Raw genomic sequence first — 27409 nt, forward strand, 5'->3', positions numbered from 1 at the left:
GCGCACCCGATGATATTGGTACACTTCCCGGCGTTCTGTGGGCGCTCAATGATTTTGGTACACCTCCCAGTGCTCCGTGCGCACCCGATGATATTGGTACACTTCCCGGCGTTCTGTGGGCGCTCAATGATTTTGGTACACCTCCCAGTGCTCCGTGCGCACCCGATGATATTGGTACACTTCCCGGCGTTCTGTGGGCGCTCAATGATTTTGGTACACCTCCCAGTGCTCCGTGCGCACCCGATGATATTGGTACACTTCCCGGCGTTCTGTGGGCGCTCAATGATTTTGGTACACCTCCCAGTGCTCCGTGCGCACCCGATGATATTGGTACACTTCCCGGCGTTCTGTGGGCGCTCAATGATTTTGGGTCTCCTCTCGGCGGTCTGTGGGGAGTCAGGGCGTTGCTAGCAACTACATTTCCCGGCATGCCGTAGGCCTGTCGGTGCAGATCCCAGGGTTCAGTTGGAGCGTCAGAATGGCGGCCGCGACGATGCGGGTCTACATGGAGTCGCTCTGGCGGGAATTGGAGGGCTATCAAGACCCCAACGTGCTCGGGATCTTCGTTGCTATAGTAGTGGTACTGCTCACCATGGGTAAGGATCGGAAAGCTGTGCTTGTGTCTCGCTCGGCGGGTGAGCCGGCTGAAATGCGCTCTCCGTTCTGCCAACGTGTCCCTGAAGGCCGGGTTTTGTGGTGAGATCCCGGGCTGAGTCCTACGTTTTCTTTCTCAAGCAGCCCATCAGAGCTGATGATACGTTTCGACAAGTTTGTGGGCTGTGGAATAGGCAGCAATGACAGAGTAACGGGAGAGCAAACAGTAAGGGAGATAACCTGCTCTTTTTGCCATTCTTCCGCAATCCTGACGCTTTAATTTCCGAATTCCCTGAAGAGACTCCAGAGTTTCAATGCTACCTCTTGCTGTGTTTCAGAACGCCATTGAAGAGCCTTCAGTGCTTAGGAGTTAGGCACTTGCCTTGACGGAACTTAGAGCAATAAGCGTTCCAGCTGTTGGAGTCCCTGTGCAGGGAATGCTGAATTTGGAGGGTTTTACAGACGAGTTATTGGTGCTGGCATTCCAGGGCTTTGAGCTCCCTTTAGTAGGTAGTATTTATTTGCAGAATATCCCAAAGTCAACAATTGTAAAACTCCGCCAATTCTGAAGGAGGGCCATTTAACTCAAAATGTTAAGTAGTTTCTGTTTCCACACTTGCTGCTTGACTAGCTTAGCTTTCCCAACATTTCTATCTAATCATTTCCACCCCACCCCAGTACTTCATGCCTACACTCCACACCTCATACCTATACTGACACAGTCACTGGTCCTGTTGTGTTTCCACGTACCCTGAGTTCTTCTTACCAACAGTCACTTTGTCACCTTATCATTTCCTGTCAGTAACCTTGTTCTGAGATACCTCTGTACTGAGCTTCACATCATATCTGTATATATCCACACTCGACAGTTACGTACTTTTTATGAGATTGCCTTTACATTTTTTTTATGCTTACTGTGTCTTATGCTGCAACAAATCTGGAGTAATAATTATTTCATTCCCCTTTCCACTCGTGTACTGAAGACTGATAGTAAGAAATCCTGAATCTGTGTTCAAAGGTGATTTCTCTGGCCACATGCTGTCTGAAGTGCTTCGTATGTGCTGCTTTGTCTGATTCATTTCTTGATCTTTAAGTATTTTACTACACCAGGTTAAAGTTTTGCTTGTGTATCAAGCAGCTAATTATCTATGTGTTTCTTTGCTGTGGCTCTAGTGATTTACATCTTCTGTGGTTTTATGGACTGGCATCAGGTTGGTGGAGTTTCTGTGTTCTGCCCATATTTCACAAAGTGTCATTGTTTCGGTGAACAAGTTGGCAACGATTTGGGCTTGGCCATTGAGTATGCACGTACACAACCTTCACCTATCTGCTGCAGAGTCCTTGATTCTGGACTGAAGGTGATGGAGGCTGACCAGTTTCCCAGATGTCCTGTAGCTTAGCTCCACTGTAGCAGGGAGCAGGAGTAGCACGGTGAGAAAGACTGAGGAAAATTGTCTGCTTGGTTTGAAGTGTGTTTTTTTGCACCACTTTGGCGCTGAGAGGCCAAACCTGCACCGAGCCTATATGTGATCTGATGGCTACGTTCGTTATTGGAGCAACATCTTTTAAATTGCAAAACTGATCCTGTTAGTTCAAGTGAAATCCCTTGGAAAGAAACTCTTGCAAAAGGAAAAAGTTTCATATGGCTTTAGAATATCCTAAAGATCAGTTTTGCGATACAGAAAGCAAAATTCAGTAAATAATGGTAAAGTAAATTATTAAGTGTTTTATTTCTGTTCATTGAAATTTTTCATTAGAGGTAAGCATTGGCCATACTGTAGCGTTCTCGCTCGGGTGTAATTAAACGCCGAGATAAACCACAGTCAATGAAACAAGGTCGCAGTAAGATTAACCATTTACTGTTCACTCTTCACATTAACATATGGTGAAAACTGTTGATAAAACAATACAAGATTGATACAGTATTTGTTCCCTTCTTGATATCACATTTCCATTGTAAATACTTCTAAAAGTAACTATAAGTACATTACATTAAAGTGCAGTATACAGGCAGAATTTACCTACGCCATTGACTACTTTAAATACACTTCAATGCAAACTACCCGCAACTCTTTAACTAACGAAAACATAAACCTTATCGACCGTCGTTACTTTTAACAGGATCGACGTTAATGTTTTAATTCAACATATCGATTATCTATTAACTTACAGCGTTGCTCTCACTGTGATTTCTAATGCTTGCAAAACAACTTCTGCTCGGGTCTGCCTCGTGGTGAGCCCCCGCCCTCGTGTTGATCTCAAACCGGTATTTTCCCACAAGACGCGGCGAAACCGGATGTGACGTCATCACATGCCGATATATTTTACAGGCAATGAATATACTTTAAACACTTCTAATTCTAACTAGAAAATACTAACAAATGAATTACTAAGCGAAAATATTATAAACTAAATAACTGCCATAAAGGCAACACCCATACCATAAGCACTTCCTCGTTTCAGTAAGTTCTATAAGACCTCTTGCTGAGAAGGCAAAGAATGGCCTCATCTAAATGTAACTCCCTGGGTCGCCTCAGGCTCGCTCAGCTCGTTCTCGTCTAGGGGGAGCAGCCTTCGGCCCCGCCAAACTGGGTAATCAGCTGGTGTGGATGCTGTGTGATGTCCCCGCCTCGCCCAAAAACAGACAGTACACCATATGCGATTAAATGAGTACAATTTATAAAGGTTACTATAACTAAGTGATTAATAACGATACAGTATATATGAAGAGAAAATTAAAGAAAAGGCGCCAAACTTATCAAAGTCCAAACCACTTCGTGCACAACCGTTGGAGCTCAATTACTGAAGTCTTCTGGCCACCATTCGATCCCCTCCGAACTCCTCGACTCTCCAAACAGCTCAGGACCCTCCGAGTGGTCAACCAAGCACATCTAGCTTCATTCCCCCCCCCCCCCCCCCCGGAGAATCTCCCGGCCTCGGACCCCCCCTTTGGGGTCCGATCCTCGCCCAGCTTAGAGCATTGCGTCCTCTCTCTCGACCCCCTCGCGCCGATCTGCCCAAAAGCCCGTCAACAAAAGCTTACAGACTCAGAAGAAAGAACATTAATCCCCATTTGGTTTACAAAGGAATACCATTCTCGTTATCAGTAAATTAGCATTCCTGCTAGTTAACAAAAGGAAACCCTTTCCCCACAGTAACAAAGAAAAAAAGAAACCTCCTTTACATAAAAGCCAAGGAGACATCAACCAAAGTGATGTTCAAGTGCTTGTACATTTGGCAACAATGTAGTAGTCATGTGATCACTAGCATCGAGTATGAAGTTGTCCAAGGAGGTTGTTTATTGCTGGGTCCTTGAGTGGCTGTAGAGACCAATCTAGGATCCACGTTCTGGTGCAGCGTGGGCAAGAGTAAATGGTGGTTGGGCCTGTCGGTTCATCAGTCTCCCCTTTTGTAGCTGGTGCTTGTTCTCTGCAGCACCGTGGAGTTTATTCTCGTGTAACACCGTGATGAGTTGAGACAACACTTGAAGAACAAAAGCTAATCGAGAAAATGGCTGGAATTCCTTTTGTTTATTTGGGACATGTGATTTGCTGAACAGTTTGTAACTTGCGTCAGTCCTGTGCACTTGTGTAGCTATCAGACTCTTCACACTTAGAGCAAAATTTTAAAATGTCATTAGTAATGCGTGCTTATGTTACGTTATCCATTTGCGCCGATGGACGCTGATTCAAAAAGCAGTGATTTTTAAAAATATTTTATTTTTATTTTCACTTTAGTACAAATTTGATACCTTTGCCAAGATGCCACAAAAAGATTTGGCGCTAGCTGGAAAAAAATTACACTATCATACCAAATTAAAAACCATTGCCTAACACCACTTATCAGCTGGCAGAGATAACTGGAGGGCTGAAATGTACAATTGCATGCTTTTTATAGCAGCGTGATAAATGATGAGAAGAATGGGCATTACGCAGAGACAACAGGGAACATCTCAAAATTGAAAGTGTAAAGCTAAGGATCCAAATATTGAAGAGGCCATCAATCAGTGGTTTCCCATTGTAACCGGACAAAGTGTGCGTGTCATTGGACCAATGTTAAAAAAAAGTCAGTGGGGCTAGCTGAGAAGCTGGGTCGCAAAGATTTGAAAGCAGCACACAGTTGTCTGTCTTGATGGAAATACTAAATTCAAGGAAGCACACAGCAAGAAAGATAGTGCTGATGCTGTAAGTGCAGAGATAGGGAAATCCACAAAATCTGCTGACTTGCTTCAAAAATGTGCACGTGTCATGTACAATGCCGACGAAATGCACCTTTCTTACTGTGGCACTCCAGTCCGTTCCCTTGGTTACAAATATGCATCACTGTCCAGTTCAGAGAACATTATGCATCGATTATCTGCACTGCTTTTGTTCAGTTGCCATCAATCAAAAGAACACGACAGCTTACGTTTGTTGAATTCCTTCCTCGATAACTATTAGGAACTAATGCACAGTTTGTATAGTACTGTTGGTAGTTTTGCTGGTGCTCTGTTTTTTTGCATTCCATTTAAGTACATAATTTGTTACTCAGTTAAATGTAACTTGGCTTTTTTAATGTCTTTAACTATTTCCATTAAACTTTGGCTAGTTGGGGCAGCCACTTAACTGGGTGAAGATGTATGGGTCCCAAAATGTCCCAATTAACTGGAATCCACTATTTGTAGAGGAGCCGTGAGTTTCAATGGTATCCTTGTCAATATTTCATATAAAAATAACAGTTTGCTGTGTCTGCTTTTAGTAATGAGCCTTTACTGACTAGCTCTTGGTCAGTATTGTATGCTATTTGACATTTTCTGGACCTTGCGCCTGATGTGCAGGAACAGAAAATTGTGCTTCACCTTTGCTTTCCATTTTAGCGAGATGAAAGCAAATGGAATGTATTGGAACTTCAACTGTCATCAGTTTAGGAATAGCAGAGCTGCACTGGCCTTGGCATCAGTAGCTGGATTGATGGCAAAATCTTTCTAGATAGTTTCACGTGAAAAATATGGAACTGTGTTTTGGTTTACAGTTTTCTTCGTGCTGTTACGGAACAGGAAGAGCAGTCGCAGAGCAATTCTTCTAACGGGTTTGTGTGATTCGGGGAAAACCGTGCTGTGCTGCAGGGTAAGTCAATCTGCAAGAAAGTTGATACTGATGAATGACTTTCTTCACCTCCTGGTTTATTTTCAGTGAACAAAATAACTTTCTTACTTGAGAATATTATAACTTATCTAATTGCAAATGTAAATTTCTCTTAAAGCAAATGAATGGTATAATGTCTCTGAGGTTAGTGTTCTTTCTTTCTACAGTCCATTTATCAATAATTCTGTTTTGTAAAAACGATCATGTCTTAACACAAAGTGCAATATTCTTGATTATATGGATAGTATTTGCTCAGTATGAATCTATGTTGAATACAGCTTTGATGTAGTCTGTATACATTTGAGGCTGTTAAGTCATGTGGAAAGGTTTGTGTTGCCACTTGAAGTGTATGCCAGTGGGCAGAGGTATTAAGAGTGAGGGTGAGTGAAAGAGCAACACAACACAGAAGATAGAATAAGGCATGAGTCTCTGAGCTGGACCCATTCTGCATTGTCCAAGGAATGGGTTTGCAAAGGAATAACCTTAGGGGCTTTGGCCATGTTGGACTAGCAGATTTTCCATTGACCAAAACACTTTTATTTCCCCTTTCTTAAGATGCTAGTAACTTTTCCAGTGACCCATTTAGATTCAAAGAAGTGCCAGAAACAGAATTGTGGAAGTTTCAGGAGAGTGTGGAAACTGATGTGAGGTGGGTTAAAGGGAGCTCAGGAACTGGGATTGCTATGTGGGGAAAGTGACGTTGGAACCAGGACCCCGGTGTGTTAGAGGGAGCAGAGGTACAGGGGCCCCACCAACCGGATGCCAAGCAATCAGAAATTTGGAATGATGGATAACAGATGATCGGGGTTTGACTATAATTTTTCTTGATGCTCTTGACTGAATGATAATGTTGGCCAGGACTTTGGGAAGACTTCACATTACCTCATAAACGTGCTGGTTGGCCAATATCTTGTATCTAGCTACCTACAAGAATGGAGGGGAGCCTGCATCAAGCTGCTGACTGTAAACCATTCCCTTCAATGTTCTGAGGCAGTGTTAGTCTAGACTTTGGTGCAACCCTGGTTGCAATTTGAAAGCACCACTGTCTGAATCAGACTTGGAGCCAGGGGTGGGACCATTCAACTCCATCCATGGCCTGAAGTGAGATGTTCAAGAATTAATTTTTTTTGTGTGGCATGGATGTAATGTAATTGATGAACGTGGTGAGCATGGAAGGTTGGAGTCTCCAGCTATTACCCCTCAGTTACACGCTTATCAATGAGCTCAGATTCTCAAGATAGCCCAGGAATAGCGAAGGAATCATTTATTGATGGGTCCCTCCCTCCCCTATCTCCTGATCACCATCCAATCCCCACCCACTGTGCACCTGCCCCAGAAGATGCACATTAATAATGGGTGAGGTTGTGTTTGGACTTTGGTACTTGTGTGGACGGATGAAAATTACAAATTGAGTAAGGAGAGTGATGGTGCTGCAAGATGGAGTTTTAGCGAGGAATTCAGTGGGTCAAGCAGCATCTCTGGAGGGAAAGGAATCGTTGATGTTTCAGGTCAACACCTTGCCTCAAGACTAATAGTGGAAACAGAAAGTAGCCGCCAGGAAGAAGAGTGAGATGGAGCCAGGAAGTGATAGGTGGACTGGAGGGATGAAAAACGATGAGCAGAAGTGGCAATGTGTAGGTTGGGGTGGTGGGAATGGTGTTGGGTGATAGGTGGAAGAGGCAGGGAGAGTTGGGCTGGCGAAGGTCTAGTCGGAGGCTGGAGGGTGTTAAAGGCTATAAGTGTTGCCTTCCGAGTAAGGAAAGAATTAAGTTAATTGCTGTTACACCACTGGTGTTTAGGGCACCAGTGAAGGTCCTCTGTCTCTGGCAGTGTTCGGGGATTCTTCCATCGTGTCAGTAGCTTCATCTTGCATTTCACTGCTGTCAGTCACCAAGTCCGAGGTACAGATTTCGGAATATTTTCGCACTCAGATAGAGATGAATTCTTCATTGTTACTTCTGTAACAATTTTGTTTTACCAGTCAGGATTATTAGCCCTGCGCTGAACCTGGAGGACGGTGGGGTGGGGCACTCTTAGCATGGGTGACCCTACCAACAGCCAAAGCAGAAAACCCTGACTCCAGTCAGCATCCAAACCCAACGATAAGGTTGCGGTCCTCTTGGAGGGAAAGAGGTAATGATGATCATTGAAAGGTGGAAGAGGTGCGGAAGGAATTGATAGGGGATGGGATTCAGTGGCTGAAGTGTGTGGGTGGTATGTGGATGGAGCTGAGGGGGGGCGGTGAGAGTAGGTTTTTCTGGTGGGGAAGGAGGCTGGAAGAAGGGTGTGAGAATGGGAACAAAAATGAGAGAACTGGAGTTGGATTGGAAGGGGAGGGGCAGAGAGAGAGAGAGGAGATGGTGAGGGAGGGAAGCACAGGAAGTAAGGGTTACCTGAAATTAGAAAAAAAATTAATGTTCATACCATAAGTTTCAGAGCAGGTAAAAGTGGTGGGCAGGTGGGTCTTTTCCTCTAAGTTTATCTGTTGTTTTTGAGCATGAGTGCAAAGATTACCATCCAGACCGAGTTACCCAACACACTATGGTTGCTCTGATTGAAGATTGATTTTCTGTACATGGAGCAACTACAGAAAAGTCATGGGTATTTCAAGAAAAGTTTTTGTTGTTTGTTTTATTCCATTCTTTACTTAAAAAAAAATTGAACTGAAAGCAGAATCCTAGAATTCTGAAGTAGAATCAGAAAGTGGTGACACAGGAGTGCAGGTGCTGGAACCTGGAGCAAAACCAAATAAAATAAACTGCTGGAAGAACTCGGTGGGTCAGGCAGCATCTGTGAGAGGGAAAGGAACTGTTGATGTTCCTGGCCAGTCTCGATCTGAAACATCAACAATTCCTCCCTCCCGCGAATACTGCTTGACCTCCAGGAATGCTATGTTGACATCAGAATGTGTGGTGACACTTGAGGGCTCACCTAGCGCACCCTCGGGCGCATTCATTGTTAACGCAAACAGTGCATTTCACTGTACGTTTTAATGTGCATGTGAGAAATAAACTTGAATCTTGAGCAAGCTAAGTTCTGCCAGTTGTTTGTTCTGCTCCAGAACATCTCCTTGCTGGATATATTCAGTGCAATAGGGACCACTTTCCTTTCCTGATCTCACTATCTTGCCAATGTAATTTATACAGTGCTCTCTGATTTTGTGTTTGAATACTTGGGAATAAAGTTCTAGTGAGGCATGGTAGTGTAGTGGTTAGTGTAATGCTATTTAATTCCTCTCTTACATTCTCCTTGTGACCATGTGGGTTTCCTCCAGTCGCTGCGGTTTCCTCTCACATTTCAAAGATGTATGGGTTAGAAGGCTAATTGATCACATGGGTATAATTGGGCAGCATTGGCCGTTGGGCCGGAATGACCTGTCACTGTGCTGTATCTCGAAGTAATAAATAGAAGCAAGCAATTCTGTGCCTACTCAGTCATTTAATAAGATGATGGCTATTTTTTTTAGACTATTCTGAGATCCTGTAACATAAAAACTGTCAGTTTCTATTTTGAATATACTCGGTGAGTAAGCTACTACAGTGTTCAGAGTAGAAAATCCACAAAGATTCTCAACTCTGAAGAAATTTCTTTGCTCAAAGTCTGTAATGATTTGCCCTTTGTTATGATACTCTGGCAGAAGCATCAGTCTTGCATCTACTCTTATAAGCCCTGTAATATAAATTTATGTTTCTACGTAGCCAGCCTTGAGTGTCATATTAGCCATCTAGAGATAGCATGAGGCAGAAATGGTGATTATCACTGCAAACATTAGGAGCTAAGCCTGACTAATAAACTGTGTCTGTTGGTGAGATGCCTAGCTCAGTGACAAAGCAATTTTTATTTTACCCAGCACTGTGACTTCTCGTTGGATCATCACCTGAAAACTAAAAGCGTCAAATAGAATCTCCTTCCTCCACACTTTTGGCAACTTCGCATGTTTTCTCTTTCCCATTTTGATGCGAGATCTTCGGTATGAGCCATTAACTCTGTTTCACTTTTTATAGTTGCTGCCAGAAGGCTGAATGTTTCAGACAATTTCAGTTTTATTTCAGATCACTGCAATGTGCAGTTTTTAATGTTTACAACAGGAAGCAGGTTTAGTGCTCCGGAGTCAGGGCTTCTATAATAGTTGCACTTCGGGATTATATTTGTGTAGATGTCCACTGGTAGGTTGGCTCATAATTGAAGTGATTTATAACATTCTGCAGATTATATCGCCTCACTAGTATAATGGTTTAATATAATCATTCATAAAAATGTTGTTTGGAATTTATTTGCCAATTATTCACTTCCCCTGATATAAAAATGCAAGGTATATAAAAGAAAAAGGCCATTCACCTCTCTGATGCTTGTATCTTTCTTCAGCTACTGTCAAGGAAGTTTATGGTGACGCATACATCCATAACCAGTAACTCTGCATTGTACAGACCTAAAGGTGACAAGGTAGGTATGTAACTTATCATGCCTATATACTTCTATTTATTTAAATGCTCTATATGCTTTCCATAGGAATCACCCTCTATGTGTCCACTCGTCCCTCCCCATTGATCTCTGTGCCATACAGTTCTTCCCTCACCACCATTCAGGGCCCTAAACTGTCCATCCAGGTGAGGTGATACTTCACCTCTAAGTCTGTTGGGGTCATCTACTGTGTGTAGTGCTCCCGGTGTGGTTCCTCTATATTGGAGAGATCTGATGTACGGTGTTGTGCAAAAGTCTAAGATATATATAGCTAGGGTGCTTAGGACTTTTGCACAGCACCGTATTTGGCAATATGGAGCCGAGAGCAAATTTAACGGGAGCAAAAGATGTTGGGAATGGAAAGGGTGGAGTACTTTGGGAGGGCTGTGAGATAGTTGGCAGAGAAAGAGTGCTTGAGGTGGAGAATGGCATGGGCACAGACACACCCAGCCCTGAGACGCCAGGCTAGGTTATTTGATTCCAAGTAGTTGGTTTATTGATCATTACAGAATGTCTGTCTGGTGTTTCCTGCTTCCTCCCCTCTCACTTGCTCTTTTCCCAGCCATTATTCCCTTCTTCCTTCCCCCTTCCCACTCTTGGTCCACCACAGAGACCCATATCAGAATCAGGGTTATCATCACTCAAATATGTCATGAAATTTGTTTTTGCAACAGCAGTACAATGCAGTACATAAAATTACTTTAGTTTCCTGCAAAAGTCTTGGGCACCTTATCCACATGTATATGTAAATGTGCCTAAGATTTTTACACAGTACTGTTGACTGGGGGACTACATTGTTGCGCACCTTCACCCAACTGGCACCAAAGGTGTGACTTCCCAGTGGCCACACATTTCAGTTCAGCTTCCCATTTTCACATGTCAGTCCATCCCTATCAGATTCCTATCTCCAACTCTGCCTCTACCACCTATCACACCTCAGCTTCTTACTTCATCTCCCTCGCCCATACACCCACCTTCTCCTCACCTGGCTTCACATATCTTCTGCCTGCTCGTACCCCTTCCCCTCACTCACTCATTTTGGCTCCTCCTTCCTTTCCACTCCTGACGAAGCATTTTGGTGTGAAACATTGACTGTTTATTCACCTCCATAGAGGCTGCCTGACCTGCAGAGTTCCTCCAGTATTTGGAATATGTTGTTCAAGATTTTGAGCATTGGCAGAATCTCTTGTGTTTACTATTTGCTGATGTGACTGGTTCTGAAGCTGTGCTTGGTTCCACAAAGCAGCTAAGAGAAGTATTGAAAATAAGGTGGATTCCTTCCTTTAAAATACTCTGGCCATGAAGTGCCCAATAAGAGACAGATAAGAGTGATTATTAAATATTTCTCATTTCTATAAAACAAAAACAATAATGACAGATTCTTCTGCATTTTGGTATCAAGTAGTGCATGATCTTAACCTACCAAACCCACTTTAAGCATAATGTAAACATTCTGCAGTCAAAAATAAGGTGCATTAATATTTTTCTGTGAGATGCCAATTGCTTGGCTCTAATTACTCCAAAATTTTAAGTGCACATTTTGATTTTGAGGCCAAAGGGGATTGAATTCATTACTTCTATTTATTTTGACTGTTATCAAAGAAAGATTTATATTTTTCTGGTGCACTGTTTTATCTCTTGGGATGCTTTGAAGCTAGTAATTGGTTGGTCACTTAATAGGTAGTCAAAATAATGGCCATTTTACACACCACTGGTTTCCTTTTTATCTTTTGCCTTATTGGCTCCAGGAGGTGTATCTGTAAAGGAAGGACTGCTTTAGTGTTACTGCCATTTATTTATTTTATTCTCAGGACAGAGACTTGTATTGGTACCAGACAAACATAAATTTAAAGGTTTTCCACTTCTATCTACGTGATTTCCAGGATCTCTGTTTATGCCAAAAACACGCTTCCTTAAAAACTGTTCACCTTTACTACTTCACTGATCCCCACATCCCTTCTGTGGCCCCATCCTGCTCAACCATCAGAGATGCATGTCTTCTACCTGCTGCCACGGCCTTCCACTGCCAGCAGGAAAATGAACTATTGTTTCTGAAGCTCTGATTTGTACTTTCTCCTTTGTTTTTCTCTACATTGAAGAGGCCAATTCCACATTGGGGTGCTATTTGCAGGATTCCTCTTTGTCACAAATGTGACTTCTGCCACTTTAATTCTCCATTCCACTATCAGTCCTCTGCATTGTACACTGCTCCAATGAAGCTCAGTGTAAACTTCGGAATGATACTTCATTTGCCGGGCACATCAGCATTGAGCTCAACAATTTCAGATGATAAATATTTCTTGCTCTTTATATATCTTCTTACCAACATCCTCCATACTTTCCTTTTGGTGTTAAAGATCATTTTGCTTCTCCCATTCGTAGCTCTTCCAGATCATTCTTGTTTCATTACAATCCCTTATTGCCCGATCTTCTCTTTTATAGTTTCAAAAGAAGGCAGCATGTGTTGACATTTAATCTTTCCCATCCTATCTATGCCCCTTAACTCTTGTTTATTTTGAGCTTATCCCAGTTCTGAAATCTCAGAAACATATTTCATGTCATGCTCCTATCTCCATAAACATAGTTTGACAGTTATTGCTGTAGCATTTCCCAGCTGCTTTTGACCCATTATGGATTTTGATGCTGGGTTAGTTGAGCAGTGGGAAAAGAACTAGTCCCCAAAGGGGTGGAGGAAACAGCTGAGCTTCTGTCTCTTTTAACAGGCCCCTGCACTTACCCTGCACGATCTGCCTGGTCATGAAAGTCTGCGTCATCAGTATTTGGAAAAACACAAGAATGACGCCAGGTAAATATTGTATGTCACCAATACCTTTTAATGTGGATTTAGATGCAGAGTTTGTCATGGTATGATTTGTTAACTTTATTCTGTAGACGATCCATAAGACGACTGACCTTAAAGAATTGTGTGCTAACGTGTGTTACCATTGGCATTCAACTTGTGTTGTACCTTCTGTTCCTTGAGGATCCAACTTTAGGATAAAAGAGCATAATACTGGATCCGGAGATTTCTGTAGCATCCACAAAATGCAAGGACCTGCATACATACAGTATCTTCTAAAAGTGATCCTTTAATAAAGGCAGGGGTAATGTGAAGTAAAGACTCGAGGTCAGAGCTGTTTAAAGATCACGATGACACAATGTTTGCGGGGTGCGGGGCATTCCATAGCATTCGGTTAACATAGCTGCAGGTATGGCTATTAATGATGGGACTGAGATTGGAAGAATACAGAGATGTTAATGATGGAAGGGAGCAAGGCATTTAAGCAAAGATCGTATAGGTCAGTGCTGATCGACCCTAACAGTATAACATAGAATTTAAAAACTAGCTCCAAAGGGGGAGAAGGACAGGAGCCGGCCCAGCTGAGCATGCAGTGGTCAGTGTAGAAATGACGGTGATGCCAGTCAGCATTGAGCAACAGACAGATTAGGCAGGAATGGACGTGATTGATTTGGAAGTAGGTAAAGAATTTTGAGATATGGGTATAGAATCAGCCATAATTGGCCACAAACTACATTCCCTTTCTAAACTTTCCAACCCAAGGAAGTACCTTTCAAGCCCTCATGCTGGCAATCCCTTTCATGGCTTTTCTTTTTGCATTGAAACTCTGAGTATAGTCTTAATGATGTATAGACCACTTGGGATTTCCCTCTAAGAATGAGATCATACAAGGTCAAAGGTGATGTGGTTCAGCCTGAGCTAGTGTCTGGAGGAGGGCTGGAATAGAGTTTGGACATAATTCGGTGTTCTTTTCACACAGAGCTATTGTCTTTGTAGTGGACAGTGTGTCATTTCAAAAAGAACTGAAGGATGTTGCTGAATTCCTCTACATGTTGCTGACGGATGCAGTGATTGTGAAGAATGCACCGCCACTTCTGATAGCTTGCAACAAGCAAGGTGAGGTGATGCTAATGCTGTTCAAGTACTGACTGTGCCCTAAAGTGCTTGCTTCACCTACAGCTGTTGGTGCTTACATACTAAAGTTTGCTTTTGTACAGGTCTTGTAGCGGGGGGACTGGGGTGGTCTTGGTTCTGCGTTTTGCAGCGGGACTGAAAAGCAGCTCAGCACTTCATGGAACTAGCCTGACCTCAGTGGACTCTGTCTACACTTTGCTGTGACTTTGTAAAGCATCCACTCACCCAGGACATTATGTCTTCTCCCCCATTCTGTTGGACAGTAGATACAAAAGCCTGAAAGTGTGTACCAAAGCCCCAAGGATAGTTTTTATGCCATTGTAATAGGCTCCAAAAGTTCTGAGTAACACATACAAAATGCTGGAGGAACTCAGCAGGCCAAAGAGCATCTATGGAAAAAAGCATAGTTGATGTTTCAGGCCAAAATATCGACTTTTTTCATAGATACTGCCTGGACTGCTGAGTTCCTCCAACATTTTGTGTGTTGCTTGGATTTCCAGCATTTGCAGATCTTTTTCTTGTTTGTGAAAAGTTCAGAGTTCAAATTTATTGTCAAAGTATGTGCACGATATACATCCTTGAGATGTATCTTCTTGCAGGCAGCCACAAAAAACAAAGAAACGATAAAATCCATGAAAAACCAGCAACCATCCAATGTGCAGAAGAGGACAAATCACGTAAATAGTAAAAATTGAACAAATAATGCAAGGACCATGAGCTGCGGAGTGAGTCCACAGCTAGGGAGTCAGTTCAGTGCTGAGGGGGTGAAACCGGTCCAAGAAGCCCCATAACTGCGGGGCAGAAACTGCTCCTGATCTGGTGGTGTGGGACCCAAGTCTCCTGCCCGATAGTAATAGTGAGAGGAGAGGGTGACGGGACAAACACGGGCAGATGGTGCTGATCACCAATTCATTTTCCACTCTTGGGCCTCAATGCTTTAATTTGCCTCGGCACTTTAATCAGCACGGAGTAAAGGAGCTGAGCCCGGGTTCCATTTCCGCTCTGCCTCGACGAAGTACCCAACCCCATTAATGGCAGTACTTGCATTCTTGATTGTAAAATTGCCAGTTCATTTAGATGGTTCACAAGTAAATTTCTTAAAGGGAAATTACAGGCTGCAGATTGCAGTAATTGTTGTTCAGAAATTTATCTGGTATTTTTGTGGAAAAACACCGCTGTAGAGCCAGAAGGTGGACTTGTGTCATTATGGCCTTGCACCTTATTGTCTACCTGCACTGCACTCTCTGAAACTGTAGTACTTTTTTCCTGCATTCCTCTGTAAAATCATCTTTATAAATAGCGTACAAAACATTACCCATGTGATAATAAACCAATTTACTAATTACCTACTTATTGAGGTTTTCTGTCTGCTAGGTACAAGGGAAATCAGAAATGTATTTTATATCTTCCATTTGGAACATGTTATGGATTGAAAGCTCTTCACAGACAAATGTCATCAACGTGGGTCAAGCTATGTTATCTCCTTGTAGTCCAGTTTCTCAAGTTAGATGCTGAGGACTGTAAAGCCATTGTTGGAGGTATCTTGTGTGTCTCCCTAACTTGCGCTGAGTCCTTGGCAGCACCTTCTGGAGTTGGTGGTTTCTCTCCTCAGAGGTCTACTTTGCTTTATGCATTTGTGATGGGTCCCTGCTCCTCATGGATCTCCAGAAAGACTAAGATTGCTTTCAAAAAGGATACTTGTGAAGTATCAATATCTTTAAAATAAAGGGAATTGCTTGTTCCCCCTCCCCCCCCCCATTTAATCTTGCAGGATCAGTGTAAAGATTCTGGAATGTCGTCTCATTAATTACAAGCAATTTGAGTCCATTCTATTAAAATACTGCTTCATTGTTTTAAGTCATATATGTCAAACTCAAGGCCTGCAGGCCAAATCCGGCCCGCGGTAGAATTATCTTTGGCCCGCAAGATAATATCTAATTACTATTAAAGCTGGCCCCAGTAATCGAAGCGCCTCTGGCGTATGATATGGCTAATGCTGAGTTTATTCAGGTACTATGGCACCCCATTTCCTAGCGTATCCGAACCGACTCACAATTAGATAGCCTACGGGGGTTTGCGAGCACAGAGCTTTGGAGCCTCTACGCCATGGGGGGCCGGTTGACAGAGGCTTAAAAGTGAGGCTGAAGTTTTCGAATAAAGTTTTTTCCTTCGACTGCAGTTACCGACTCCGTGTCGTAATTTTAGCGCTGCATGTAGCACACCGCTACAATTGGTGACCCTGACGGTCCAAACGATTTTTGGACCAGAAATGACCGACGCCGCCTCTGTTCATGCGGTTTCGTTGAAACTGCCGGGTTTCTGGACACAGCGACCGAACCTATGGTTCCAGCAAGCCGAAGCCCAATTCCACGTTCGCCAGATCACCTCAGAAGACACCCGCTACTACTACGTGGTGAGCTCCCTCGACCAGGACACAGCGGCCCAGGTCGCGGAGTTCGTACAGTCGCCCCCGGCAGACGGCAAGTACACGGAATTCAAAGCCCTGCTCCTCAGGACTTTCGGACTCTCGACTCCATTCATAACTTGGCGCATCCCTCCATCTGGACAACTGTCCGGATGGTTTCCAGCAGGTTCGTTTGGCACGGACTCTGCAAACAGGTCAGTGAATGGGCCAGAACGTGCATGCACTGCCAGACGGCCAAGTTGCAGCGGCACACCAAAGCTCCACCGCAGCAGTTCCATCCCGCCCACCGGCGTTTCGACCACATTCATGTGGATATCGTGGGCCCCCTGCCAGTGTCGCGTGGAGCGCGTTACCTCCTGACTATCGTGGACCGGTTCACAAGGTGGCCAGAGGCGGTCCCGCTCACCGACACCACCTCCGAATCTTGCGCCCGAGCCCTGATCGCCACCTGGATATCTCGCTTTGGTGTACCAGCCCACATTGCCTCCGACAGAGGCGCCCAGTTCACCTCCAGCCTGTGGTCAGCTATGGCCAGCCTTTTGGGGACTCAGCTGCACCACACAACTGCCTACCACCCACAGTCGAACGGGCTAGTGGAGCGTTTCCACCATCACCTGAAGTCGGCCCTCATGGCCCGCCTGCGAGGAGCCAACTGGGCGGACGAGCTTCCCTGGGTCCTACTCGGCATCCGCACAGCGCCCAAGGACGACCTGCACGCCTCGTCGGCCGAGTTGGTATACGGCGCGCCCCTGGTCGTCCCCGGGGAGTTCCTACCAGCCCCAAGGGGGCAAGAGGAAGAACCCGCAGCAGTCCTGGGCAGACTTCGCGAGAAGCTCGGTAACCTGGCCCCCATACCCACTTCACAGCACGGGCGGCACCCGACCTGCGTACCCAAAGACCTACAGAACTGTAAGTTTGTGTTTGTACGAAGGGGCAGGCATCGGCCACCGCTGCAGCGGCCATATGAGGGGCCGTTTATGGTGCTCCGGAACAACGGGTCCACGTTCGTGCTGGACATTGGGGGGAAGGAGGAGGTTTTCACGGTGGACCGCCTCAAGCCGGCCCATGTGGACCTGGCGCAACCGGATGAGTTTCCGGCGCAGAGGCGCAGAGGCGGACCTCCCAAGCAGGTTCTGGCCCAGACTGTGGACATTGGGGGGTGTATCGCCGGTTCTGGGGGGGGGGGGGTTATATGGCGCCCCATTTCCTAGCATATCCGAACCGACTCACAATTAGATAGCCTACGGGGGTTTGCGAGCACAGAGCTTTGGAGCCTCTACGCCATGGGGGGCCGGTTGACAGAGGCTTAAAAGTGAGGCTGAAGTTTTCGAATAAAGTTTTTTCCTTCGACTGCATTGCTCGCGCGTGCCTTACTCTCTCATCAGCATCCTTATGGCGCTAGTCACGTGTGGTCAACTTTAAGCTATCCCTCACCCCAAAAATGGCTGAACGAAAGGTGGACTTTGAAAACAGGGGTTTTCAAGGCAGGTGGGAGGCAGAATATATGTTCGCAGATATAAAGGGCAAACCTGTTTGTCTTGTGTGCGGAGACGGTGTGGCTGTAATTAAAGAATATAACGTAAGACGACACTATGAAACGAAACACCACGACAAATACAAGCATCTGGACAAGAAACAGAAGCCCGCGATGTGCGGTCAAAAGAGTGGATTGGTGGGCAGGATCCGGGAGAAGATGCGGGAGGAAAATGGCGCAGGTGAGCTGACAGCTTATCACTGCATCATACACCAGGAATCGTTGTGTGGCAAAGCCTTGAAAATGGAACATATAATGAGCACCATAACACGAGCAGTTAACTTCATAAGAGCCAAAGGTTTAAATAACTGCGAGTTCAAGTCGTTTCTGGAGGAGTTGGGTTCAGAATATGATTTGCCCTATCACACAGAGGTGCAATGGTTAAGCCAAGGAAAAGTGCTGAAAAGATGTTTCGAGTTGCGTGAGGAGATCTGTCAGTTCATGGAAAGCAAAGGGAAAGACACAACAGAGCTCCGGGATAAAAAGTTGCTTTGTGAAATGGCGTTTCTATGTGACATCACGAGCCATCTCAATGCGCTCAACCTGCAGCTTCAGGGGCGGGGTCGTGTGATCACAGACATGTACGCTGCAGTGAGGGCTTTTAAAACCAAGCTGCGCCTGTGGGAGACGCAGGTGCAGCAATAAAACTTGAGCCATTTTCCGTGTTGCCAGACTATGAAAGAGCAGGTTTCTACCGCAGTGTTCCCACGTGCAAAGTTTGCTGAAAAACTTAGCATACTTGGTGCCGACTTCACACGGCGATTTGCCGACTTTGAAGCCCAAAAAAGCAGGTTTGAACTGCTCAGTAATCCATTTGCAGCTGACGTGGAAAGCGCACCAACCAACATACAAATGGAGCTGATTGAACTCCAATGTAGTGACACACTCAAGGCAAAGTATGACTCGGTGGGCGCTGCACAGTTTCTACGTTTCATTCCCGACACGATGCCCCAGCTGCGTACCCAAGCTGCTCAAATGCTCTCTATGTTTGGCAGCACATATCTGTGTGAACAACTGTCCTCTTTGATGAAGATAAACAAAACATCACACAGGAGTCGTCTTTCTGATGAACACCTTCACTCAATTCTGAGGATTTCCTCAGCTCAGAGCCTGACTCCAAACATTGATGAACTTGCATCCAAGATGAGATGCCAAGTATCTGGCTTAGACTAGTATAAATCACAGAGTGTTGGCCTGTGGAAAAATGTTTTCATTAGAAATTACTCTGGAAAAGCTGCAGATAAAGCCATAAGAAATAAATGATTATTTATTTATTTAATGTTCAATGTTGTTTTTGTAGGCAATAACCTAAGCTTTGTTAGTTCCAGGTTAATATGTGTAATAAATTCATTTCAATAAGTTTTGCAGTAAATGCTGAACCAGTCCGGCCCTCGACTTGTACCGATTTTTTAATTTTGGCCCACTGTGTATTTGAGTTTGACACCCGTTTTAAGTGATTGTCCCAAGCCAGCAAGTGACATCAACACAGGACCATTTTGAATAATTGTTGTCAATGTAACATATTCCATCTGCATCTGTCAAAATGCAGGTAGCCTGTAGAAAGAAGCAATATTGTCCTTTGTTTGCATGCTCAGAAGGTTAAAAAAATTCAGTTTTGTCTGTCTGTTGAATTACAGATGTAACCATGGCCAAATCTGCAAAATTAATTCGGCAACAACTGGAAAAGGAGCTGTAAGTATTGTATTGCAGGTGTGATGTTGGAATACGAAGTCTTGAAGGATCTTGTGTCTTTCAGAAGGGGTGCTAGGGACCGTGTTTTCTCATAGAATAGGTAGCTATTTCTGTTTGTACCACTAGCTCTGGATTAGTTTAGAGAAGGTGCATATTACATGAAATGTAATTTCTTTTATATTTTACATATACACTATTGCAAATGTATTCAATGAATGGTACAACACACTATGGACTATGATGTTTTGCCGATCTGTTAAACTAAATAATCAAAATAACCCTTTCCTTCTACATAGCCCATAATCCTTCATTTTTCTTTCATCCGTGTGCCTAAGAGATTCCTGGGTATTGCAGAGGAACTCTGCCCTGCTAAGAATCCTGCCATTAACCTTGTACTCTGCCTTCTTGTTCGATTTTCCAAAGTTTATCACTGTCCATGAACTTCATCCGCCACTTCCAAGTTCATATTAAGTGCTTTCCTGGATCTCAGCTGTGAATAATTTGCATTTTCCTTTGTAGAAATGTGTCCGATAGAAATCTACATGTACAAGAGAAGGCCATCAGTACTGTTCCAGGCAGAGAATTGCAAAGAATCACCACCCTCTCTGAAGCAATTGCTGAGCAGCTCAGTTTTATGAGCCTGTTTCCTCATTCAGGACATTCCCATTCATGCAAAAAATATCTACCTTGTAAAGCCCTCTGAGGAGATGAAATGTTTCAATAAGGTCACCTCTCATTTTTACAAACTTCAAAGAATACACATCTAATTCTTTAAAAATCCTTTGATAGGACAACCTTCTCAAGCCAAGAATTGGCTTGGAGCTTCTGCAGTATTAGTGTATCCTTTCGTAAGTATGGGTCAGCACCACCATTGCAGCTTTACCAACATGTGCAAGTGTGTTAAAACTCCGCTGTTTCTAAATTCCAACCACTTTTCAATTAAACTATTTTGTTTTCCTTCCTACCTACCTATTGCTACACCTCTACACCAACTTTTAGTGTTCTGTACACAAAAACATCTAGATCCCTCAGTATTTACTCATTTGCAATATCTTGCCATTTGGACAATAGTCTGCCCTTTGGTTCTCCTTATTAAAATATATAATCTCACACTATCCTCCAGTAAATTCTATCAAGCAAGTTTTTATTCCCTCACTCAACCTGCTGATATCCTATTGCTCTCTCTTATTTATGTGTCATCAGCAAACTTGGATGCCTTATCCTTTGTCATTTTATTCATATCGGAAAATAAACATAGCGTACATTCTTCTGGCCTGAAAATGGCCCATTTGTTCCTACTTAGTTTTCCCTGTGGTAACCCGTTGCCAATCCATGCGAGCACTGTAAAGCCAGGCTCCTGCTCACCAGCTTTTTGTTTCATCTTAGGAAGTTCCTTCAGAAAATGCAAAAACACATGCTGTAAAGACCAGTCCTGTCTGTGGACTCTGCTTATTAGATCCTCAAAGCCCCAGCAATTTGTTTCCAAACATGATTTTTCTTTCATGAAACCATATAGGCTTGTTTTAATGGGAGGCATGGTAGTGTAGTGGTTAGTGCAACGTGTTACAGTACAGGTGACCCTAGTTCAATTCCCATCACTCCCTATAAGGAGTTTGTATGTTCTCCCTTTAACTATGTGGGTTTTCTTTCGGGTGTTCCAGTTTCTTCCCACAGTCCAAGGATGTACTGGTTAGTAGATTAATTGGTCATTGTAATTGTCTTGTGATCAGGCTTGGATTAAATTGGGGGCATGCTGGGCGGTGTGGCTCTGAGGGCAGAAGATTGTACTCCATGCTGTATTGGACTAAGCTTTTCTAAATTGATTATTTATTCCTTATTATGGGCTGTAAATGACCTGTCTGATAGTTTTCTGTGTTGTTTTTCTTTTTCCCTTCTCCCCTTCTCCAATTCATCTGTGGAGTTTTTTCCCATCCACTGGCATTCTTCTGAAACTTGAATTTTGAAATTCTCCACCTACTGTGTTTACTATCTACAATCACTTGGATGCAGACCTGTTTTACCTTTAATTCTGTTAATGTAATCTCAACTCACTCTTTCTAATTAAGATGCATTTCTCCAGAGTGTTATGAAATAGACACAAACATGCATTGTCTTCAGCTTTACATCTTAAACAAAATATACTTCATTCAAAAATAAAACTACGTACAATAAACCATTCAATGACTCTCAATCCTTTACAAATGTTTCCCTTACGGTCTTTACATTTTCACACTTTTAGCCACCCAGGTTGAACTCTGTTATTTCATATTTACATACCCTTGTTGAGGGATATAAACCCTGCCCCCCCCCCAACCCCTCAACTCCCACGGGAGAAGAACCCTATAATGTGGTCCTCCTTCCCCAAGTGTGTGAACTTTACTCTGTAGTGAATAAGTTCATTACTTTCTGAGCCAAATACAAAAAATATTTGGGATAACCACATTTGAGTTTTAGAAACCCGAATGCTTGGTATTTGCACCACTCCTGTTTTTTCTGGCTGTCCTGTGATGACAGGTTAAATGAACTGAAATGATTCGTTTACCTTGTTCTTGGCCACCACCTATCATGACATATGTAAAATCTGTTTTTTTTTGTTCTTCCCCACAGAAACACACTGAGGACAATTCGCTCTGGTGTACCAAAGTCCTTGGATGAATCTGGCGTTGTTGGCTCTGTACCCTTGGGAAAGAAGGGAAAAGATTATGACTTCTCTCAGGGGCCTATGAAGGTCGAGTTTGCAGAGTGCAGTGCAAGAGGCAACAAAGGAAGTGTCGGCGAAGCGAACATAAGCACTGTAGAAGCTTGGCTTGTTAAAGTAGCGTGAGGTGTTGTAAAAAGGCACGTGCATGAGGATGAAAGTTCGCCTTTTACTGAGACTGTCCAAGAATTGAAGGGTCAAGCTCTCGATGCTGAAGGTTTGAAGAAATGTGGATATTGGCTATTTGGTGCTTGCTGTATCTGCTTGCCTTGAGTTAATGTGACTGATATTTCCAACGATGCGGATTATTGATGTAATCAGTGCTTTTCTGTTGCTTGGTGAATTGGCAACACATCTTGTTTATTCATAATCAAATAAAATAATAGATACAACGTGATATTTACTGTAATCATTTCTGTGGAGATAATTTTACTTTACTGCATTATTAATTTCCCTCATGCTGTTAGGAAAATTGTTGAGATGTTCGTAGTTAAGGTCTTGGAGTGCATTTTAGTTTGTTAATTCAAATGATTATTCACAGGCTCATTTGTTAAGAGGGTGGCCTGATTATTTGGTAAAGCTTAAATTCACGTCTAGGACAGAAATTGTGGCGAGCAACATGCACACAATGCTGGAAGGATCTCGGCAGAGCAGGCAGCATCTTTCCAGCGATCAGGGGTTCCCTCCAGACCCCTGATTAAATGGCATAAAAAGGGCTGTGGGAACCCCTGATGTAGAAAAATAATCAGTCGGCGTTTTGGGCTGAGACAATTCAACATAAGTTTATTACCAAAGTACGTATATGTGACTATATACAACCCTGAGATTCATTTTCTTGTGGGCATACTTAGAAAATCCAGGAAACGTAATTGAATCAATGAAAGATGACACCCAACAGGATAGAAACATAGAAAATAGGTGCAGGAGTAGGCCATTTGGCCCTTCAAGCCTGCACCACCATTCAGTATGATCATGGCTGATCATCCAACTCAGAACCCTGTACCTGCTTTCTCTCCATACCCCCTGATCCCTTTAGCCACAAGGAAGATATCTAACTTCCTCTTAAATATAGCCAATGAACCGGCCTCAACTGTTTCCTGTGGCAGAGAATTCCACAGGTTCACCATTCTCTGTGTGAAGAAGCTTTTCCTCATCTCGGTCCTAAAAGACTTACTCATTATCCTTAAACTGTGACCCCTCGTTCTGGACTTCCCCAAAATCGGAAACAATCTTCCTGCATCTCGTCTGGCCAATCCCTTTAGAATTTTATACGTTTCAATAAGATCCCCCCTCAAATCTTCTAAATTCCAGTGAGTATAAGCCTAGTCAATCCAGTCCCTTCATATGAAAGTCCTGCCATCCCAGGAATCAATCTGGTGAATCTTCTTTGTACTCCCTCTATGGCAAGAATGTCTTTCCTCCGATTTGGGGACCAAAACTGCACACAATATTCTAGGTGCGGTCTCACCCAGGCCTTGTACAACTGCAGCAGAACCTCCCTGCTCCTGTACTCAAATCCTTTTGCTATGAATGCCAACATACCATTTGCCTTTTTCACTGCCTGCTGTACCTGCATGCCCACCTTCAATGACTGGTATACAATGAGACCCAGGTCTCGTTGCATCTCCCCTTTTCCTAATCGGCCACCGTTCAGATAATAATCTGTTTTCCTGTTCTTGCAACCAAAGTGGATAACCTCCCATTTATCCACATTAAATTGCATCTGCCATGAATTTGCCCACTCACCTAACCTCTCCAAGTCACCCTGCATCCATTTAGCATCCTCCTCACAGCTAACACCGCCGCCCAGCTTCGTGTCATCCGCAAACTTGGAGATGCTGCATTTAATTCCCTTGTCTAAATCATTAATATATATTGTAAACAACTGGGGTCCCAGCACTGAGCCTTGCAGTACCCCACTAGTCACTGCCTGCCATTCTGAAAAGGTCCTGTTTACTCCCACTCTTTGCTTCCTGTCTGCCAACCAATTCTCTATCCACATCAATACCATACCACCAATACTGTGTGCTTTAAGTTTGCACACTAATCTCCAGTGTGGGACTTTGTCAAAAGCCGTTTGAAAATCTAAATATACCACATCCACTGGCTCTCCCCTATCCACTCTACTAGTTACATCTTCAAAAAATTCTATAAGATTCGTCAGACATGATTTTCCTTTCACAAATTCATGCTGACTTTGATTTCACCTTTTTCCAAATGTGCTGTTATCACATCTTTGATAACAGACTAGCATTTTCCCCACCACTGATGTCAGACTAACCAGTCTATAATTCCCCAGTTTTTCTCTCCCTCCTTTTTTAAAAAGTGGGGTTACATTAGCCACCCTCCAATCCAGAATCTAAGGAGTTTTGAAAAATTATCACGAATGCATCCACTATTTCTTGGGCTACTTCCTTAAGCACTCTGGGATGCAGACCATCTGGCCCTGGGGATTTATCTGCCTTTAATCCCTTCAATTTACCTAACACCACTTCCCTACTAACATGTATTTCCCTCAGTTCCTCCACCTCACTAGACCCTCGGTCCCCTACTATTTCTGGAAGATTATTTATGTCCTCCTTAGTGAAGACAGAACCAAAGTAGTTATTCAATTGGTCTGCCATGTCTTTGTTCCCTATGATCAATTCACCTGTTTCTGACTGTAAAGAACCTGCATTTGTCTTGACTAATCTTTTTCTTTTCACGTATCTATAAAAGCTTTTACAGTCAGTTTTTATGTTCGCATGTTCTGTTGTGGTTTTTGTGCCTCGCAAATGACCAAGAGATGCAGAAGATTCTTCAAGAAGGGTTAAACTTTAATTTGCAAATCAAAGCTGAGACAGTCATTGAGCTAGTCGTTGATTGCCCACCGATCTCTGGACACAGCATTTTTTATAGTATTTGTCCAGTTGTATTAGCATATGTAATCGATCTATAGTTGCATATAACACGTACTACCCGTACTATTGTTCCTATCAATTGGCTTAATCATGTTCTAATCTACATCTCTTTAGCTACCTCTCATTCACATACCATTGTCTTCTACATTTTTAAAACTTCAGTCTCCTACCAAATTGGGTACCTGTATAGTAAATAATAAACTCACCAAAACTGAGCAATGTTCTTGATCTACATTTCTTTAGCTACCTCTCATTAACATAATGTCTTCTACATTCCTAGGATTTCATCTTGGGTACATGCATAGCAAGCTGACTACATAGTTTTGGTTACACAGCAAATGATACAAGGTTTATACTCCATATTTTTATACTGCAATACTCCAATATATTCCCCCTTTGAGACAGAGGGTCTCACACAGAGAAAGAAGACTAAGAGTCCGCACACAAAAGCCTCAATAAACTCAAGTATTTATTCCCAAATCTCGGGTAAACTATAATTTTCTGCGCCAAGACCTCAAAGTATTCTCTCCCTGCTACCCTGGGCCGCTGAGCCAAAAACCTGTCCCTTTGTACCTGAGACAGGAAAAAAGACTCATAAGCCCTTACAATCTACTCCCACACTGTCGTTTTTCTCTTGTTCATCCTGCAGGTGTTGTAGGCTGTAACGATACATTTTCGGTGTTTCTTTCTCCACTAGGCTTGCTTCAGTAATTGCCACGAGCATCGGAAATTGTTTGGTTGCAGCATGCACTACAAGAGATTTGAGACAAGGAAGAAAACAGCACAGCACAAACGCACAGCTCAACAATACAATACCGACAGTTATTGCTATTTTAGTCAGCCATGCTCCCCACCCTCCGAGTCTACTTTCTAACCAATCAAAAAACTGATGTTCAAATCCTGCATTCTGTTTGACCTCCGTCCGCAGATTCTTTAATTTATTCATTGCTTTAGTAAATGATCCTTCTGGGCTAGTATTGTTCGGTATGAAAGTGCAGCATTGTTCTCCAAACATTACACACACCCCCCTTTTTTCTGCCAAAAGCCAATCCAGTACCTGTCTGTTTTGCCACGCCATCCTGCTAGTCGCATCTAGCCCTAAGGCCTCCAGTGCATCATCGGTATAGTTGATGAATCTCTGCTGATTATAGTATATATAGTTTATCTATTCAACATTTTTGCTTACCCCCATCACAGGTAGGATAGCTTCCCAGCCTGCAGCAATCTCATTTCGTGCCTTGAATTTGTTAGGTATACCTCTCGACTGTCCTATACTGTCAATCCGGATTGTCGGGTCCGGGTCATATTTTCTCTTCTGCTGTAGCAGAGTCCGCTGCTCAGGGAAGTTAGCATTGTACTGTACTTCAGGGGACACTATAACTTCCTGAAGTAGCATGACACGTGTACATGTTCCTTCCCACCTGAGGGGGAGTGTAGATCTCAGACCACCTTCCTGTCCACACAGCCACCAAGTGTCTGCTAATAGGATAGTCTGAGAGTCCATTGCACCCTCAGGAGGAGGGGAACCCGTCAAGTGTCTTATACCTGGGGTTACACCCCACGTCTGAGTGCAGTTGCCTCGGAAGTGGCCAACCAGGTGAGTGCCCACCCGCATGAAACATTCATAATCCAGATGGTCCTGCATTATAAGCTGTTGAAGTGTAGGAGTCTGGCTTCTTTTATTTATAGCCCATGGTCTGCTGTAATTGCATTCAGAGGCAAGCTTGCTTTGATCAAGCTGCGAGGAAGCCTGATATAGCATACACCAATAGGGGCACATTGGTGCATTGTTCAGACAGTTTTGATAGCAGGGATCTGCTTTAACGCAAATCCTCATGAAACAAGCCCTAACCAGACCTGGACACTTGTCGTTCGCATTGTTCCCTGTGCTCTCTTCGCCACTGCATGCAAGTGGAGGAGTTATAAGGCATGGGAACTACATGCTGAGTGGGGCTTTCCCTTGAGCACAGGTAACAATTCTGTCTCTTCATCATTCCTGCCATGTAAGCTGCCCATTGATACCACTGATTAGTCCGTGTCTGTAACCA

At 43.5% G+C, this 27409-nt stretch overlaps 1 protein-coding gene across 1 annotated transcript; it reads left to right on the plus strand.

Annotated features, from left to right (window-relative positions):
- Positions 1 to 400: 400 nt before the first annotated feature.
- On the plus strand, positions 401 to 22858 carry srprb (SRP receptor subunit beta). Its single transcript, XM_059949157.1, has 7 exons — positions 401 to 596; positions 5605 to 5699; positions 10083 to 10160; positions 12902 to 12984; positions 13958 to 14094; positions 19709 to 19763; positions 22371 to 22858. Exons 1-7 carry the CDS (start codon positions 479 to 481, stop codon positions 22585 to 22587), a joined length of 783 nt encoding a protein of 260 aa, XP_059805140.1. The 5' UTR covers positions 401 to 478; the 3' UTR covers positions 22588 to 22858.
- The last annotated feature ends 4551 nt before the right edge of the window (positions 22859 to 27409 follow it).

This window comes from Hypanus sabinus, chromosome 2, assembly GCF_030144855.1.
Source record: "Hypanus sabinus isolate sHypSab1 chromosome 2, sHypSab1.hap1, whole genome shotgun sequence".
In the NCBI taxonomy this organism is placed as follows: Eukaryota; Metazoa; Chordata; class Chondrichthyes; order Myliobatiformes; family Dasyatidae; genus Hypanus; species Hypanus sabinus.

Bases quoted from the DNA above. Each gene is read 5' to 3' on its own strand.
- srprb (XM_059949157.1), top strand. From the start codon at position 479: ATGGCGGCCGCGACGATGCGGGTCTACATGGAGTCGCTCTGGCGGGAA. The intron at 10,161-12,901 runs GTAGGTATGTAA...CTCTTTTAACAG, and splicing joins ACAGACCTAAAGGTGACAAG to GCCCCTGCACTTACCCTGCA. The intron at 12,985-13,957 runs GTAAATATTGTA...CTTTTCACACAG, and splicing joins AAACACAAGAATGACGCCAG to AGCTATTGTCTTTGTAGTGG.